The 17,505-nt window shown below is 33.7% G+C and overlaps 1 protein-coding gene across 6 annotated transcripts in view; it reads right to left on the bottom strand.

Moving 5' to 3' along the window:
- LOC129734462 (tyrosine-protein kinase Fer-like) overlaps nt 1-17,505 on the bottom strand; it is a 231,785-nt gene that overhangs the window by 45,763 nt on the left and 168,517 nt on the right. For 5 of the 6 annotated variants that reach the window (XM_055697996.1, XM_055697998.1, XM_055697995.1 and 2 more), the window contains 2 exons: nt 16,112-16,206; nt 3,541-3,664 (listed from right to left, as the gene is read on the bottom strand). In XM_055697996.1, coding sequence (XP_055553971.1) covers nt 3,541-3,664; nt 16,112-16,206 — 219 coding nt within the window. Of the gene's footprint in view, nt 1-3,540; nt 3,665-11,432; nt 13,669-16,111; nt 16,207-17,505 lie in introns of those variants that run through there. The other variant, XM_055697999.1, reaches the window with a different exon arrangement.

Raw genomic sequence — 17,505 nt, 5'->3', positions numbered from 1 at the left:
ACTATAACTAAAAAGTGGCATGAAAATAATTTTAAGAAGCTGCTGAGCAGTCTTAGTTTCACATTAATAGCAAACCAAATGCACATGCTACTATAAATGTCACCTAAATTACTAAAAAAACCCCAAAACCCCCAACAAACAAACCCTACACAAGGGTTCCAAACAGATTTTTAAAACAAATAGGGGTACTGCATAGCATAGTAGCAAAACAACTTTTTTATTGCAACCTACACAACAGAAGCCACTTCTAATTAAGTATTATTTAAGGTCCTTTTTTCTTGGCTAAAACAGTAATCAAAGCTTTTTGTCTGTTAATTAAAAAAAAAAGTAATAACTCTGCTGCTTAGTCTTTTTTCCCTCTAATTTTCTTACCTTTTTTGTTTTCTCTAAGGAACTACTTTTAGTTGATGAATTTTCTGACAAACAAGTGTTTCTTGTTCTTTTAAAATGTTTTTTTTCTTTTTTTCATAATGCTAAATCTTCTTCCTAGTATAAATTAAGTTGTTCCATTCTAATCTACACAGTCTCAACATTAAATTTACCCATGACTAGATTGCATCATTGTTTTACCTGACCCGTAAAGGAGGGAACAAGGTCTCCCATATTCCTTGTACAGACCATACAGTCACACAGTTGCACCTTCAGTGCTCAAGTAAGGAGTGGCTGAAACTCTAATGAGGATGAGTCCTATATACCTAAGAGCTTTCTTACAAAACATTAGAGAGTGTGACTTTTCCCTGGTAGTCTGTCACTCTTGTATTTAATATAATCACAGCATAGCACCAGAGTGCTGCACTCAGTAGTGTGCAATAGGTTCAAAGTACATAGCAAGTAATAAACATTCTGTACTTCTGTGGCAGACATATCCAAGGTTTCTAGACAACAGGATCTCCAATCATTCCCCAGGGTGGCCAGAAATACTGGGCAAATGTTCAAGCTCCTCAACATTTCAAACAGAGAACATACCTAGAAAATTTTATGTATGCTGATCTTAATAAAATGCAATTTAGTCTTTGGTAAAACATATTTTAAAATTTCATGAGATACTTTCCTAGAGTGAGCATTTGCCAATTAACTTGTGTTAGTAAATCAAAAAAGCCCCAATAATTATGTAGTGCCTATAGCATTACTACTAAAAATCACTAAACTTGGTTGTTTGTCATCATGATTCAATTTTTTTCATTATATTTTCCTATCAAATTCAGAAAATTAGCTCATAAATATAAGCATACACTATGCTCAACCATAGAAGTCTGAAAAATCTTAAATATCCTAGAAAATAAGATTGTTAAAATAATACTGGAAATGCATATTTTGATTTATTAAACTGTGTTTCATAAAAGTAAGCAGTGTTCCTGAAGATATTGACTACTTGGTTATGTTTTGAAACTGCAACTTTCTCCAGAATATGTTTATTAAAAATTTTGTTTCTACCTTTAAAGGAAAGTGGCAGCTCTCTATCATAAACTTCTGTGATAATCCGTGATAATAATAAACAATTTTTGTGATTCTGAAAGTTAAAAGGTAAACAAAAGGGAAAGACCTTTTTCCCCCCATGTATACCACAGTATGTGTAACCCAGGCTGTGTGCACTGGCAAAGTCTGCAGTACTAAGAAAACAGAAAATTATATTACAGTTCTATTTCCTGGCTTTAGACCCACATGACATATTTGCATTCAGCTTTCTAAATTTATCATAATGAAACCCTCATAAGGTAAGACTTTGCTACATACATGTTCTCTCTGAAATGGATTATTTGAAATGCAAATTATTCTTTTCAAATATACCTTTAAAACAAAAAATAACAAAAAACTTATGAAGACAGAAGTTAGAGGAAAATAGCAATTAAAAAAGGACATTAACCATTATCATAAGCTGTTTTAGCACAATCACTATACAGTTCATCCACAAGCCATCATGGATATAATATAGTTGAGAGACAGCAGTTGATGTAATGAGTAGTATTATAAGTGAGTCTTTAAAGTTTACTCTAAATAGCAGAAAAATATCTATTCCTATTCAATGCTAACTGCCAGTATCTGTCTCACAGGTATTTTGAGGCCATACTAACTAGACCAGTACTAATTAAGACAGATGAGCAACAGAATGCTTTTTACAGAATTTAAAGGGGGAGGAAGGGGAAATAGCACTTCTCAAAAAATAATCGTTTCTAAAATTGTTTATATTTTACAGGTGTCACATTACCGTTTAATGAATAAATGCAGTACTCTTTTTCAGTAATCATAATTACCAAGTAAGACATAACACAATACACTTCCAATAGAGTTTACATATTTCTTTTCCCCTTTATTTTATTTTCTAAGAACATGAGATCTAAATAGGCCCTTCTCATCAAACATGGATACAACAGTTAAAGAAATGAGTAAATACTACAGTGTTTGTGAAGATAGTAAAAATCACTAATGCTGTTAATTGATTTGATTTGTATGCCATTATTTTCTTAACAGTCAGGCAAAAATGCATTCTACCATGACAGAATGCTGTGACTTCAATTATATTTTCCCCCATGTTGCTTAGAATACTTTTCTGGGATTTCCTATAAGGAATATTCTACAGTTTTACATAGTAAGTATGGGGTTTTTTTCTTCAGTTCTACTTATATATTATGATCTAGCAGAAGTGTTTCAATTAATTTGTTCTTCAGAATAATTTATAAACAGCATAACTATTTTATTTAAGTATCCTTAAATCAAGTCAAACACAAAAAAATCTAGTAAAAACATATAAATGATACTTACAATAATACTATAATATTTTATAAATAGGTTTTAAACTTATTCTTGTTGGAAGAATATGTTTAAAGATAAACCTACTTCTTGACCGGCAGCATGTAGAACAACTCAGTTGTGATAAAAACCTAAGAGAAATGCTGTTCAGCTCTCATTAAAACTTTGCTAAGTATGAAATGGGCTGATTTTTTAAGTTAAGTGGCACAGAGTTTAGCTACAAATGTTTAAAAAAGCAAACTGGAAATAATCAGTATTATAAATGAAAATGTTATTTTATAATTTCCTCTGGAAAGGGGATTATCATCATGTTTCTGTCTCATATTTTAGCCATATGGGTTATATACTGTGTTATTTTGAGATAATTTTAATTTTTTTTTTTTAAAGAAAAATTTACATTCCTTTTGATACACAGAGTTAAGCAGCTACAGAACAGAGTCAATCTGTGGAAGAAACAACAATAAGGAATATAATGTACCCCAAAATCATAAGACCTGATCATCTTCAATATTGCAGAGAAAGCAGTCAAGACAATTAATAATGTTTTAATATATAGAACTCCAGCTTCTCTCCCTTGATCATCTGAGATATCGGTGGATTTCCCTGAAACACACTACAAACATACCTTAACTTCTGTATTGGCTATGCAAGTATCTTAAAATTTCAGGGAGGACTTAAGATGCATAGATTGCTATGATTCATTGGCACTAAAATTCATTGCCACTATACATTTAACTTGCTAGCAGTTCAAGTGATCAAAATTACAATACTGAAAATAAATGACTTCCTTACCTATGTATACAGTTTTTAGCTTCAAGATATGCCATACCAGAAGCAGCATCTAGTGAAAATTTCACTAACTGTTTGGGTTTTAGCTCATCCTTCTTTTTTCTTAAAAAGGACAGGAAATCTCCTCCTAGAGAAACAGACAGACAGACAGACAATGAGACAAGAGAGAGAAATGTCAGTAATCTGTTATTAGGGATGCAAGACCAAACAAAATGCAGCTATCAGCTATTCTCCTCAACCTATCAGTCTGAAGTTAATTTAAGAAAAAGGAAGGAATCACCAGATGTAGTTTCCATAAGCTCCCTTAAATATGAAGTGCTTAAAAGTGAAAACTGCACAAAGTATATCAGAAGTTAAGCAAAACCTGTGGTTTTGTTATATTAAAAATCTTCACTAGTATACATTAAATACACATTTATATGAAAAGTATTGACAAAAACAACTGATAAATTGTGATAAATGTAGTTCTAATTACAGAATGGTTGCTAGAAGGGTCTATTAAAATTGTGAATAAAGTAATTAGTTTCTACTTGTAGGTTTATATACATTAAAGTAATTGATTTGTAATTGATCATTTGTAGTAGTGTTTCTCAAACTCTACACTGAAGCTTTTGGAAAGGTTACAAATTTTACTTCTTGGACAATATTAACTGCCAATATTAACTGCTGACAATTAAAGGCAAACAATTATTACTGGGACTTCGGTCTTCTGCCTTGGAGGAACTAACTTGCTACCATCTTGTCTGAGGAGGGGAAGGTGTCAGCATAAAGGATTCCCAAAAGGGAATCTGCATTTGCAAAATAGTTTCAGAAAAAGTGATCTAGCACAAAGATAAACATGGGAGACATTATATAAACACTGCAATGCCAAAAAACCATAGTATAGCTTTCCATGTCACAATAATTACTTGTTAATTTATAGCCAGCCATTGTTCCAGACTTTGTTTCTTTTCATTTTGCACTGAACTGACTACAGCAATTCTCTCACAAGTAATACTCTATGACACAATCTGAGAGGTTATTGATCCAGTCTAGTAACTGACAAAAAGTAGATATAGCTAGGGAGAAGGAAGATGACCACTCCATTGAAATAGGTGTCATTTCTTCCACGTGTAAACAGAATTGTTCTGATTACAGCAGACGGTTAAAAATAATTTTTAAGCATTCCCTCATATACACACACACAAGCAATATTACATTTAGAGCTGACTAAAATTATTGTTTATATACTGAGCGCTCACTGCTCATACATAGGAATCATCTTCAGTACATAGGAATTGTCTTTTAATAAGTATGATTATACGTCTACACGAATGTGAAATTCTTCCAGTGCTGACAAATTATGGCATTGCTTGTATGGGAAGAGTAAAACAAGGCAGCTTACAAAAAAAGCCCTGTAAGGTCATCTTAAAAAACAACTAACCAGAATCAGCCAGTTTTCAATATTGAAACCCACATCACATAAATGCATTAATCATATGCTGGAGGATGCATGAATTTTGGTCCCATGAGACAGGAACACCTCAGGGTCCTGTCAGAACCAGGTTCCAGGCCATCAGAGCAATAACTGCCTTGCAAGCCTTGCCTTGCAAGGACTTTTAATTGAAAAATTGTATATAATTCCTTTCTAATATGCTTAAGCAAGCAGATTAAGATCCTAATTTTAATCAGGTGATTTCGACTTGCTAATTTATCTTCAGTGCTTGACATGCACTGCATGAATTTCCATATTTTTGAGAAAAAATAGCACAGTATACCTCAGTTGTATACAGTATATTTTATGTTTATCATCAAAATATAGATTAGTAATTCTAATGTCTCAAAAACACAATAGGGAAAAAAACTCACCAAGGGCATGTTTTTTTAGTAGTTCTGTTTACTGGTATTTGTTGATCAATAAAGGTCATGAAAATATCTTTTAGATACTCTGTTCAACCTTGACTTGAAAGCACTGTTAGTTATACATGGAATTAAAAAAAGTGATTTCCATTGTATACTGTACAAAATATATTATGTCATTTCAGGTTAAATCTGTTTATTCTCATCACTGTAACACAAACATAAGCTTAACTGACTGTCCTTTAACAAAATTGCTCTTACTAGCAAATTCTGACTTTTACAATCTATTGTGGCCCATGTTTCATCTATTCATCTTCACAAGAAACCGTCCACAGGAATATCTTCAAAACTAAAGTGGATTTCACTACAAGCCCTTCAGTATAGAACTCTAGTTAAATATCTTTATTTACTTCTTAAAACAAGTTTTACTATAAAAGCAGTAATTCACTATTTGCAGCATATAGTGTCAAAACATAATCTTAGATTTCATAGCTGTTAATAAAAATGAAATAAGCAAAATTTTAAGCAAAAATATTACATCAGCATCTCCCTGTCATGCTCATGATTTATAGCATAAATTTTATGTAATATTTTTTCGTCATATAACAGTTCACTTAATGTGGAAAGCAAAAAGAATCTACTTTTTTCCAAGACCAAAAAACTTTCTATGATGAATGAGAACACAATAAAAAACAGGAAACAGCAATGAAATATGCTAAATAAGTTTACAAAATATTATGGTAATCTCTAACTTAAGGCATTTATGATCAACTGTAAATATATACTTCAGTGTTCTCTTGAGCTGGTGCCTAAAATGGTACTTATCCACATGTTCTAGACAGTCTTGTAATTATTCTAATACCAATATTTATACTTAACATAATTAAAATATAGTTATAAAATTATGATGGGAAACATATATATTCATATATATATAAAAAATTAAAAAAGTAGAAGTTCCTTTTTTAAATAACAACCATATTAAGCAGAAATTTGTTTAAAGAGTCCACTTATTCTTTTTACAGACGGTAATCACTTGGATTCAGCATGCTTCTGGCAGTACCACTGAATGGTCACCTAACACAGATGAGTTCCATGATTCAATACTCATACCTGTTTTATAAGCTTTAATAATAATATTAAAATTATTTTTATATGCACTTCTAAGTATTTAGAAATTTGAGGATTCATACAGACTGTCTGAAGTCAAGAAATTAACATTTACTTTATTGCCTTGTACCTTAAAGCATTATGTATTATCAACAGAATACAGCCAAACACAGCTACTTAAAACTATGAATTCTAAACATTAAAAAGGCATCTGTAGCAATTCTAGAAAATACTTTTAAAAAATGTAAACATCTATTTGGCAAACTATAAAAATTTAAGACTTTAGAAATGCTAAAGTTGTCACTTTCCTCAACATAGTTAATTTTCACTTTTCAAGTAATTGAACATTTGTGTGTAATGCAGTACTTTCACCAGTATTTTTAAAATAACATAAGTAAGTAGTAACAGAAATTGTAAATAAACCCCAGTTTTTTCACGTACCTACAGATATAAATAATTGTATTACTGTTGCAAAACCGAGTTAAAACTTCTGTTAAGCAAACTAAATAAAAGCTGCTATAATAATGTAAAGTTTTGCAATACTAATATTAACATTGGTATTAATGAAGTATGAATGGAAATGCATGCTTGTAAAAGCAAAAGATGGAAGAAAAGATCAAGATCTGAAAGAATGTCATGCACTGGGAGCCATGGATATGATTTAGCAGCAATAAAACAGGTAAACACTGAGAAGATATTGCTTACACCAGGACCACAATGCAGATGACTTGTTAGCAGAAAACTTGTGATGAGACCACAACACAGATGACTCAGCCCAAGATCTGCATGCCAATAAAATTGGATAACAAGGTTACAACACATTATATGTGCTGTTACTCTTCCTGTTAACAGGAAGATGCACTGTCAACATAATATATTCAAAATGAGTTAAATATTGACAATGGTCTGCAACCTTGCCTAAGATTTAAGGTGGGTCAGATAAGCTAGTCTGAAGCCAATGATCCTACCGCAGCAACTACTGACTCCCAAAAGGCATAAAGGCCTGTCTAAAACCCAGCCTGTGATCACTAGTTAAGAGGAACCCAGAAATCATAGCAAGAACTCAACAGCCAGCATCTATTGTCCTCTGTGAATATGAGTGTATAGATACAACTTATTTAAGAAATTAATTAAAATGAAAATCACCTTCCCCTTTCATGAAGTCTTCTATTGAGTTTGGTTACATTAATTCCTGCAATTGGACTATATAATTTAAAAAAATATTAATAAAATCAATAACCTTAAAAGATACTCATGATAAGAAAGTAGCAATGATCCATGTGACACATACATGTAGAACAACTTTTTTTAGTCTAAAGAAAAGCAATGAACATTTATCTCCAAATGAAGACACATTAATATTTTTATTTAAAAGTTGGTTTTAGGCAAAGCAAAAAATAAGAATATGAAGGAATACCAATAAATAAAACTAAGGAAATAACACTACATATAAAGATCTTGTAGCTATCAAAATGCGTTGTCTACATTTTTATATTTGATCGGTTTCATTCAAATTTCCAAAAGACTGTCTATTTGTTTTGTCTGCTTGCCAGTGGATGAAATATACTTTTTTTGTATAGTCTTGATACAAAATATAGTTTTGTTAAAGCCTAAAATATTTAAAAATATAAAAATCAAATTCTACTCTCAAATATTACAATTAAAAAAGACTGTATAACAGGGCTTTGGTTTTGTTCCATCAGAAAGAGCAGCTCTGAGCTGAAAGAAATTTTTAATCATCATCTGTTCCCCAACAGAGGCATCTGACTGTTCTCCCTGTTCTCTTAATATCCTCACAGATGGAAATCATGCAGCAAATAAGAGGAAGGCAGAGCCACACATGAACGTATAAGAGTAAAGAAACAGGAGAGGAAGAAGAAATGGGGTCTGTTTGCATGTGGGAGTGTTACAAGAGGGTTTGGGAAGGAGAGGGTGAAGTGGGACATATATGCAGAGAAGAAAGTCATTGGAGGGTCTGACTCATAGGGTGATATGCACAACAGGAGAGAATGTGGCAAGGGCAGAAGCATTGAAAGTTGCAGAGGAGTAGAGAGAGAAAGAAAAATGGAAGCTGGAAGATTAGCTGAATGCAGGAGGAAAGGACAAAGTAAGAGAGATGAAAACTAGAGGAAGAGACAGGGGTCATATTTGTGTGAAGAGAAACTGTAGGGGTAGACAGAAGATGGCTTCAGCAACAGGCTGTGTATTGAGCCAAATAGCTTATTTGATTAAAAACTATATTACAGAGGAAAAAACAAAACTTGAATTAAAAACAGACAGTAACTATCATTGTTAAAAATCTGCACCTTATCTCTAATTTGAATTTGTCTAAAATTTGACTATTTGTTTGTGTTGCAATGATTTTTGACAGTGTGAAGTAAAAGATTCAGGATGTTACTGATAGTATAAAGATCTCAAATTTGCTGGCAAAACTCAGCTACTGATGATGTACAACACAACCAATGAGGCGGATCATGCACTACTATATTAAAGATTTAAGAGGTCTCAAAACAGAAATGATTGGAAAAAACCATGAATGATCTTTTATAAAGTTCTCACTGTCTCTATAAGCAATAGAAAATGGGAAAAAAAAAACCAAAAAACATACAAAGCAAACACCACAGAAACTGAATCACAGAACACAAAGAAAAAAATTAAGCTTTTTAAACATCAGTCAGCATTCCAGGCCTATGAATGGAATTGGCTGTATCCCAGAGATAGCAGGGCTAAACTTCAGGCTCAGGTAAGACAACGTATGCATATTTGAGTGACCCTTACACTACAGTGAGATCTCATTTACTCAATAGTTCATTTAGACACTCCAACTAGCAGAAAAACTCAGATAATCTGGATATTATACATGATATCAACAAATAAAACATACCTACCTTGGTACTTGGTTCCAAATGGGCTTGTTAGCTTTAGTGCAGCTAACAGCAGAAATATATGGAGTTAGCTGTGATTTGGTGCTATACCCAAAAATATAACTACAGAGCATAATACAGAAAATATGAGTAATTCCATAAAACTCAGCTTAGATTTAATAGGATGTATTAGCTGCATCTCAGCACCAGCTATACTGAATCTGTAGGCATTTCTCCACTTGATACCTTGTAGCCCTCCCTTCCAAGGACAAGAAAAAGGCTTGCTAGGTCAGGCAGAATACTGGCCTTTATTTGCAAATGCCTTTGACCTAATAAGCCCACTGGAGCTAAAAAGTGCTGTAGTATACAGAAAGCAGCAATGGAGTTGTCTTAATTTCAGAAGAGCTGGAGTGAATAAGCCAAGCTGAACCAAAGCCAACTGCAGATATGATGGCATGAACAGAGTGCATAGGTAGCCCGAGAGCCAGAGTTAGGAACGGCTTATCAGATCCTGTTACAGGCATTATAGAAATAGCCATGCTGTTTCTGAACATGCCAGCATAGCTGAAATCATGCAGTGCTGCACCTGAGCTAATAAAAACTGTCACCTCTGACTTGTTTCTTCATCAGTAACAGAGAATTTGCATCCTAAATGATTCTGTCCAAATGTGAACAGCTGCAGAGATGGGTGTGATGACCTTGCTGAATTCCACCTAAAAAACTAGTTACGTATGTCTAGGTATAAGCTGAACATACATAGCTGAAACCTGAATCCAATGATAAATTCAGACAACCTTCTTTTGCCTTTTATATGTACAAGCATAGCTCTACCTGTTTACAGTTGCAAGCATTCAGCAAATCTACTCCAATGTATGTCAGCATGAGCATAAATAAAACAAGAAACACAAACTCAGTGTCCAATTAATGTGTGTGTGTGTGGGCAGGTTGGAACCATGCATCCATTATCAAATAGAAATTTTATGGTGGTATCAGGAATGCATGCTAGTATTCCAGAGTAACATTTGCAATGCACTCAGTATTACAGTGAAAACCCCAGAAATGTCTGCTGGGGGGAGGGGGGAAGGGGAGGGGAAAATCCCACTAAGAGCAGATCACTGATAGAATACATTAAATAAGGCCTGTGGCCATAGAAAGGATTTGGAGAAGAGAAACAAATACTGAAAAACTGTTCAGAACTGTATGAGGAACGGATCTGGTATGAAAAGGAAATTCAGTTATTAAAGGCTGCATCACAATATATATGCTAGAGGAAGCTAAATTCAGACTCAACAGACAAGTCAGATTTTTGAACTGTCTATTTTTGAATGCTTGACTTTGCAAAATGAAAGTTCTTTTAAAAAATTTCAAGGGATGTAATTTTAACTATGTTAATTATAAGAATGCTTAAATATGCACAAACCTGAAAGAGAGAATAGGCTATCTGCTTGTGATTAAATAGTCCAACAGCTAAAATGAGTAGGTCATGAAAAGTGTAACTGCAATCTTATTTCTACCACCTTGAATCAATAGTTGGAACTTATGAAGATGTTTGCATCTGCTGTCATTAGACAAATCCTTCTAGAGAGAACTGATACAGGCTTAACTAAGGCGCATATTTTGACAGCCTGTGCAGATTTTCTTTGCTGAAGAAATGAAGGCATCTTTGAAGGTTCTATAGGATATATTTTTCAAAGTATTTGCATGAAGTGGTAACTCCACAAGATGATACAACTAAATTAAAAATTCTCCACTCTAGAACACATAATTCATGAACATGCAAAGTTCCTTCCTCTACCTTAAGTCCCTTTAGAGCAAGCTGAAATTCAAGTAAATTGAAATGAACATAAAGTAGAACAAAGAATTTTGTGGCTTAGGATTGCTTTTTGCATCTGAAAATTTAATTTGATTTTTATTAGCTTTTCCCTAAACCTAGGAAAAGAAAAAAACATCAGGAGTTTAGAGGGTCTCTTGCAATTTGATTTTGATTGCATGGGAGATTGCATGATATATTATGAGCAAATGAAAACAGAATTAAATGATCCTCATGGTTTCAGTGAATTAAATCCCTTTATTCTGAAAGCAGAAATATCATAGTAAGGTCCATGATCAGTGAGAAAAGTTGGGACTAAGAAATAATAGTGAAGAAGGATGAGACAGAAGGGTATTCTAGCTTCTTCTTTTCCATAAAAAGATGCAGGGTTCATTCTGAAAGGAGAAAAGAGAGGGAATGATCTTTAGAACACTGACCAAGGGTTTCTTGTTATTAGGTAATCACTAACACCTACTGAGATATTTATCTGTGGTATATGTGTCACAAGAAATAAGAAAAGGTTGGTAGAACACTCTCTTTTGTAGTTAAAGAAACAATTATTATGCCTCCTTAAACAATGATGCCAGTTGCTTATCTGTAAAACAGAAGAACACAGCTCTTTTAAAAATATTCCAGTTGATTTTTTCTGTATCAAAATGTAATGTTTAGTTTTATGTGTTCCTTGATATAGGCTTTTTTAATATGTAAGAAAGAAGTTTATCTTGTGATTGACAACAGGCATATTTTATTAGACAATCATAAAATATTATTTGTTAAAATATTTGTTATGATCTCTGAGTCATCAGGAGAAATTGTCTTTAATCAATTTACTGGACTCTGTCAATTTGATACAAGAATCATATGAAGCTTAATCTTTAAAAACCCTAAGCCTCTTATTCCTATGTTTTCAATACAGTGGATAAAACTTCCCAAGTCCAGGTCATCATCAATGGTACCATTATGAAAACATGGTTAGAATAACAAGTTCTGTCTTCTCAGGCCTTCTCCTTTCTTAGTCAATTTAAGGGACTATCTTTTTCATCAAATGTTGTCTGAGAAGCTAGGACTAGAACGACCTCACACCAACCAACTCTAGAAAAAGATGTCACAATCTGGTTAAAGAATTTTCCTCCCCTTTCCCCTTGTAAAGATGTCTGCAAAGCCCACAGGACATTACTGAGAAGTGACCCAGCCCCTAACAACCCAGCCAAGAGAAGTGAGATAGGATGTATTTTTCCACACATACATCTCCTTAAAGTAAAAAGAAGCTATAACACACATGGACAAATTAGATTAAGATAATTCCTTCATTTTATGATAGGCAATGGACAGGGAAAAATATAACAAAATATTTCTTTATTGGGGTATTCTATGATGGATTGACACTAAGTGTATGTATGAAGTTAGGTCTAAATTTGCTGTTGGCCATGTTGAAGAAACTGAAATGTAGGTAAATGATGGTTCTTTTTCATTTAACATATATAATTTCTGACAGACCTTTTCATTTTGTTTATATATCTGCAACATGCTCTGCTACCTTACTTACTATTTTCAGTTACTCATTGCTATGTCAACTTTCTTGAATTTTCTTCATCAGTGTGATCTTTTCTTTAGGAAGCATGTCATTTATTATGTTCTGTTAACACAAAAAATAAGGGATCTAGCTATAAAGGATTGTTGTATTTGACAACTTGTTGCTAATAGATAGCAGACAAAACATCTGGGCTGCTTTTTGTACTGGGACTGGCTGGGATGGAGTTAACCTTCCTCATAGCAGCCCATATAGCACTGTGCTTTGTACTTGTGGTTAGAGTGGTGTTGATAATGCACCAATGTTTTGACTATTGATGAGCAGTACTTGTACAGCATCAAGGTTGTCTCTCCATCCCCCTCTTCCAAAAGCTGGTAGTGGACAAGAGCTTAGGAGGGGACATAGCTGGAACAGTTGACCTGAACTGACCAAAAAGATATTCCATACTATATGACATCATACTCAGCAATAAAATCTAAGAGAAAGGGGGGTGGGGACATTCATTATTTAGAAGCTCATATTCCGAAGCAACTGCTACATGTACTGAGACTCTACTTCTCAGGAAGCAGCTGGATATAGCCTGCTGATGGAAAACAGAAAATAAATCTCCTGACTCTTCTACCTCCTCCCCCGCTGAGCAACTGAGGGGGGATGGGAAATGGGGGTTATGGTCAGTTCATAACACTTTGATGCTCCTTCCACCTCACAGTTTTCCCCTGCTCCAGCATGGGGTCCCTCTCATGGGATACAGTTTTTCATGAACTGCTCCAGCATGGGTCCTTTCCATGGGGTACAGTCCTTCAGGAACAGAGTGCTCAAGCATGGGTCCCCCACAGGCCACAGCTCCTGTCAGGAGCCTGTTGCAGCATGGGCTCTCCACAGGATGCAGTTTCCTTCAGGGCATATCCACCTGGTCCAGCATGAGGTCTTCCATGGGCTGCAGGGTGAATATCTGCACCGATGTGGTACTCCATGGGCTGCAAGGGGACAATCTGCTTCACTATGGTTTTCTCCACAGGCTGCAGAGGAAATCTCAGCTCCAGCACCTGGAGCATCTCCTCTCCCTCCTTCACTGACCCTGGTGTCTGCAGGATTGTTTCTCTCACTGTTTTCCTCACTTCTTTCTCTTACTGCTGCTGCATAGCTTTTTTACCCTTTCTGAAATACATTATCACAGAAGCACCACCAGCATTGCTGATTGCCTCATCCATTTTGGAGCCAGTTGAAACTGGCTTCGTCCATCATGGGGGCAGCTCCTGATGGGAAGCCACGCCTGCATTCTCCCGCTACCAAAACATCACCACATAAACACAATACAGTTTTGTATATAACAATGGATGCACAGATGCTTAAGTATGCATTTGCCACTGTCTCTATTGTTTTCACTGATGACTTTATCCAGATGCATATTCCTTAGTTCCATTTACATTTGAGACAATGGAAAAAAAACAAACAAAAAAGATTTCCTCTGCAGAGAGAGTTAATGACAGAATCACTAATAGAATAACACTTCTCTACATAAAGTGCTAAGTTTCCAGAAATTTTTTGAACACCTGAACATAGTAAGAATCTGAATTGAAACCTGAATCTGAAATGAAAAGCAGAATCTGAAATGAAAACCAGAATAAGCCACTACTGAAACACTGAAACCCACATCAAAGTAGTCTCAAAAAGACACAGTAAGCATTCAGTGTACATGTATTTGGGAAATAAAAACTGTAAAAAAGTGAAATTAAACAGAACATTAAAAAACCTAACACAGAATTCCACACATTATGGAGCCATTTCTAATGTTTTCTCAGAGAAGAAACTGTAATGTATTAATCACACTTTCACTGCTGTACACTTACAAAATACAATTCTAACTTAAAACATGCCATTTTTTGTCATTAAAAATAATTTCAGAGTTATTCTGTTTAAACATTTTCAACTGTAAAGACATATAAGACAAAGCACAGATAAAGATGATACTGAGAAAGCTGAGTTGTGAGTGAAAGTCAAAAAGCCCACCAACATTTTATTCTTCAAAGGGCAGCATTAAATATCAAATCAAAGCACTAATAATATTAATTTTAGATAATCTCATCCAAACTTGCAATTAGAGAACAGAAAACAAGTAATATCAGAACCACTGTTTTTCTGAACTCTTTTGTCTGTCTTTCCTCTGCCAACTTCTTCAGTTAGCATCCTTATCTTTTCTAGCGGATTTGGCCAGTTTTACAGTGTGCAAGCTAAGTTTTAACTGTCCAAAGAACACAGAAAAGTGTGATGATTCAAGCACAGTGTAATGTTATAGAAGGCAGGCAAACATGGAAGTTATCCAGAGGACTTATAGCCCAGAGAAAATTAAGAAGTTTCTTGCAAACCCAAAGTCAGGACACAAAATTTTTTGATGGATTTGGACTGCAATCTGGGCATGAGAATCAGTGAAAGACTTCCACTAATTCCTTCTCTAATTGTATTAGTATGTTTCAACAGCTTGCCCTAGACTCTGAAAACCCTGAATCAGAACGATAAAGTTGTTAAAAGATGGGGCTTTATATTTATTAGCAGAGATGTCTAGAGAAGCCGATTACCACTGTATGTCTGAAAAAAATGTCTCAGGACAATGCCATTAGTTTCCATGTTAATAAAGTCAATCACATGTACTAATATAATAATCTAATAGAATAAAGGCAGAAAATTACAATAAGTCAAAGATTTCATCAATGCACTTCTACTAAAGCTAGTTAGTACTCAGGAATTATAAACAGTCTAAATATTTACTAAGTCTTCATGAATTAAATCTAGCAATATATAAAACAAAGTGTTGCATATTAACCAATACCAGAGGCTACCAAACTCACACATTTTCCAGCTTCTAAGAGAATCAGAGTGATACAGTTGCCTGAATCTGGTATCATCCCATCAATTTGAAACTTTCTCCAATCATTCATGAATAATATGAACTGAAGGCTAAAAAATAAATCAAGAACATCTGAAAAAATGAAAAAATGTGCTGAACAATGCATTTTCATAAAGAGAAAACCTATATGAAAGATAATCCAAATTTGAGTTACTAAAATTGAAACGCTACCCAGTCATTAAGTTTCTTTAAATACAAGTATAGCATTAATAATATAACCCTATTGTTAAAGGAAGTATTATTTAATATCTTTTCAGGAGAAAAATTAAGATATGGCAGAGATATATTGTAGAAAATTCTGCTCTTGAATAGTTACAGAAAAACTCACAACAGATTTGAATAGCTCCTTCCACACCTAAGGTGGTAGAAGTTAAGATCTCCAAAGATTTGCAACACGGGTGACTTTTGAGATTAATCATAAGAATGCAAATAAAGGCAAATAGGAAAAAAATATATTTTACACTATGGAAACAATACATATGAATATATGCTGTGAGAAAAGAAAAAAAAAATACCTGAAACAAGTTCCATAACAATATAAATAGGTTGTCGTTGTGTGCAAACTCCTATGAGTTTTACAATATTAGGATGATCATACTGTTTGAGTATTCTGCAAAACATACAGTAAATTTATTATATTAATAAACTTTATTGTATAAACTGATTAAGTATCATAGGAAAATATCTTAAACCCTTAAAATTATTTTAATGGAACACATCATTACTGTTATTAAAAATCAATACAACAGATCAATCATCACTGTGTTTGAATGAGGACACATCAACTCACTTATAAATCAAGACTGAATGCTATATTACTTTTATTATAATTCTACTATTTGTCTACATGACAAAAGAACTGAAAAAATGGCCTGATAGATCTGTAGTTCCTCAAGAACCCTTGTAATTAAATAACATTTCAGTGGTGGACCAATAGCAGTTAGGTCAAAAAAAGCCTGCACAGCACTTACCTATACTTTTCTTCTGCACTGTTCAAATGCACACTCATTCCAATTTAAGAGATTAATTTGTACAATAAGTTTTAAAATAATTTAAAAGACAGCAATTTCAACTTTGGAAATTAAACCAAAACATTCATGTTTTCTTACACAATGCTTTAAAAAGTACATTTGCAATCTAAACCAGCATTCTATAATTTACAAGTATAATGAAGAACTAGGAAAAACTCTGAAGAAACAATACAAAATTTAAATGTTTCTTCTACTATTTGCTAACTTAAACTATGTCTTCTTTTTCATAAAAGAAAGTAAATTAGTAACCTAGTTAGTACATACATACTTAGACACAGCACATTTATTTTTCTTTCATTATAAGACTGTTCTTCCAGCAGCAGGCTGCTTAGCAAATGAAGCATCTCTGCAGTAGCCAAGTTATACGCCATTTAAAGATATTAGATAGATATAATGGCTGATATTAGTGATTTAAATAATGTCTTATAGTTTTCCATATTGATCATACTATTTTTTGAGTAAAAATGAAAATATATCAAGTTCCATAGCAAGAAGAGAAAAAGATAATTTAAACTTTTAAAATTATCTTGATATACCTCTCTACCCTGATGACATTTATATACCCTGAAGATATTTATATACCCACATAAACAGCCTAAACTCAGAATAATTAGGGTATTGTGGCATGATTATAATCTGAAAAATAGATATGCAATCACATGCTGCCTGACACAGCACAGAATCTCTTCTGAAGTGAATACTTCTTCCCAAGAAAATATTAGTAAATGGGGATCTATACTATAACCTGGCCAAATTTTGTCAACTCTATTAATCAAGCAGGTGAGAAAGCAGGATTTATGACTGGTATATTTCAACAGTTACAATGCAACAGTGTAGTGCAACAAGGGGAAGTGCAAAGTCCTGCACCTGGGAAATAA

This window comes from Falco cherrug, chromosome W, assembly GCF_023634085.1.
Source record: "Falco cherrug isolate bFalChe1 chromosome W, bFalChe1.pri, whole genome shotgun sequence".
Classification (NCBI taxonomy): Eukaryota; Metazoa; Chordata; class Aves; order Falconiformes; family Falconidae; genus Falco; species Falco cherrug.
This window is presented reverse-complemented; position numbering and strand designations above follow the sequence as displayed.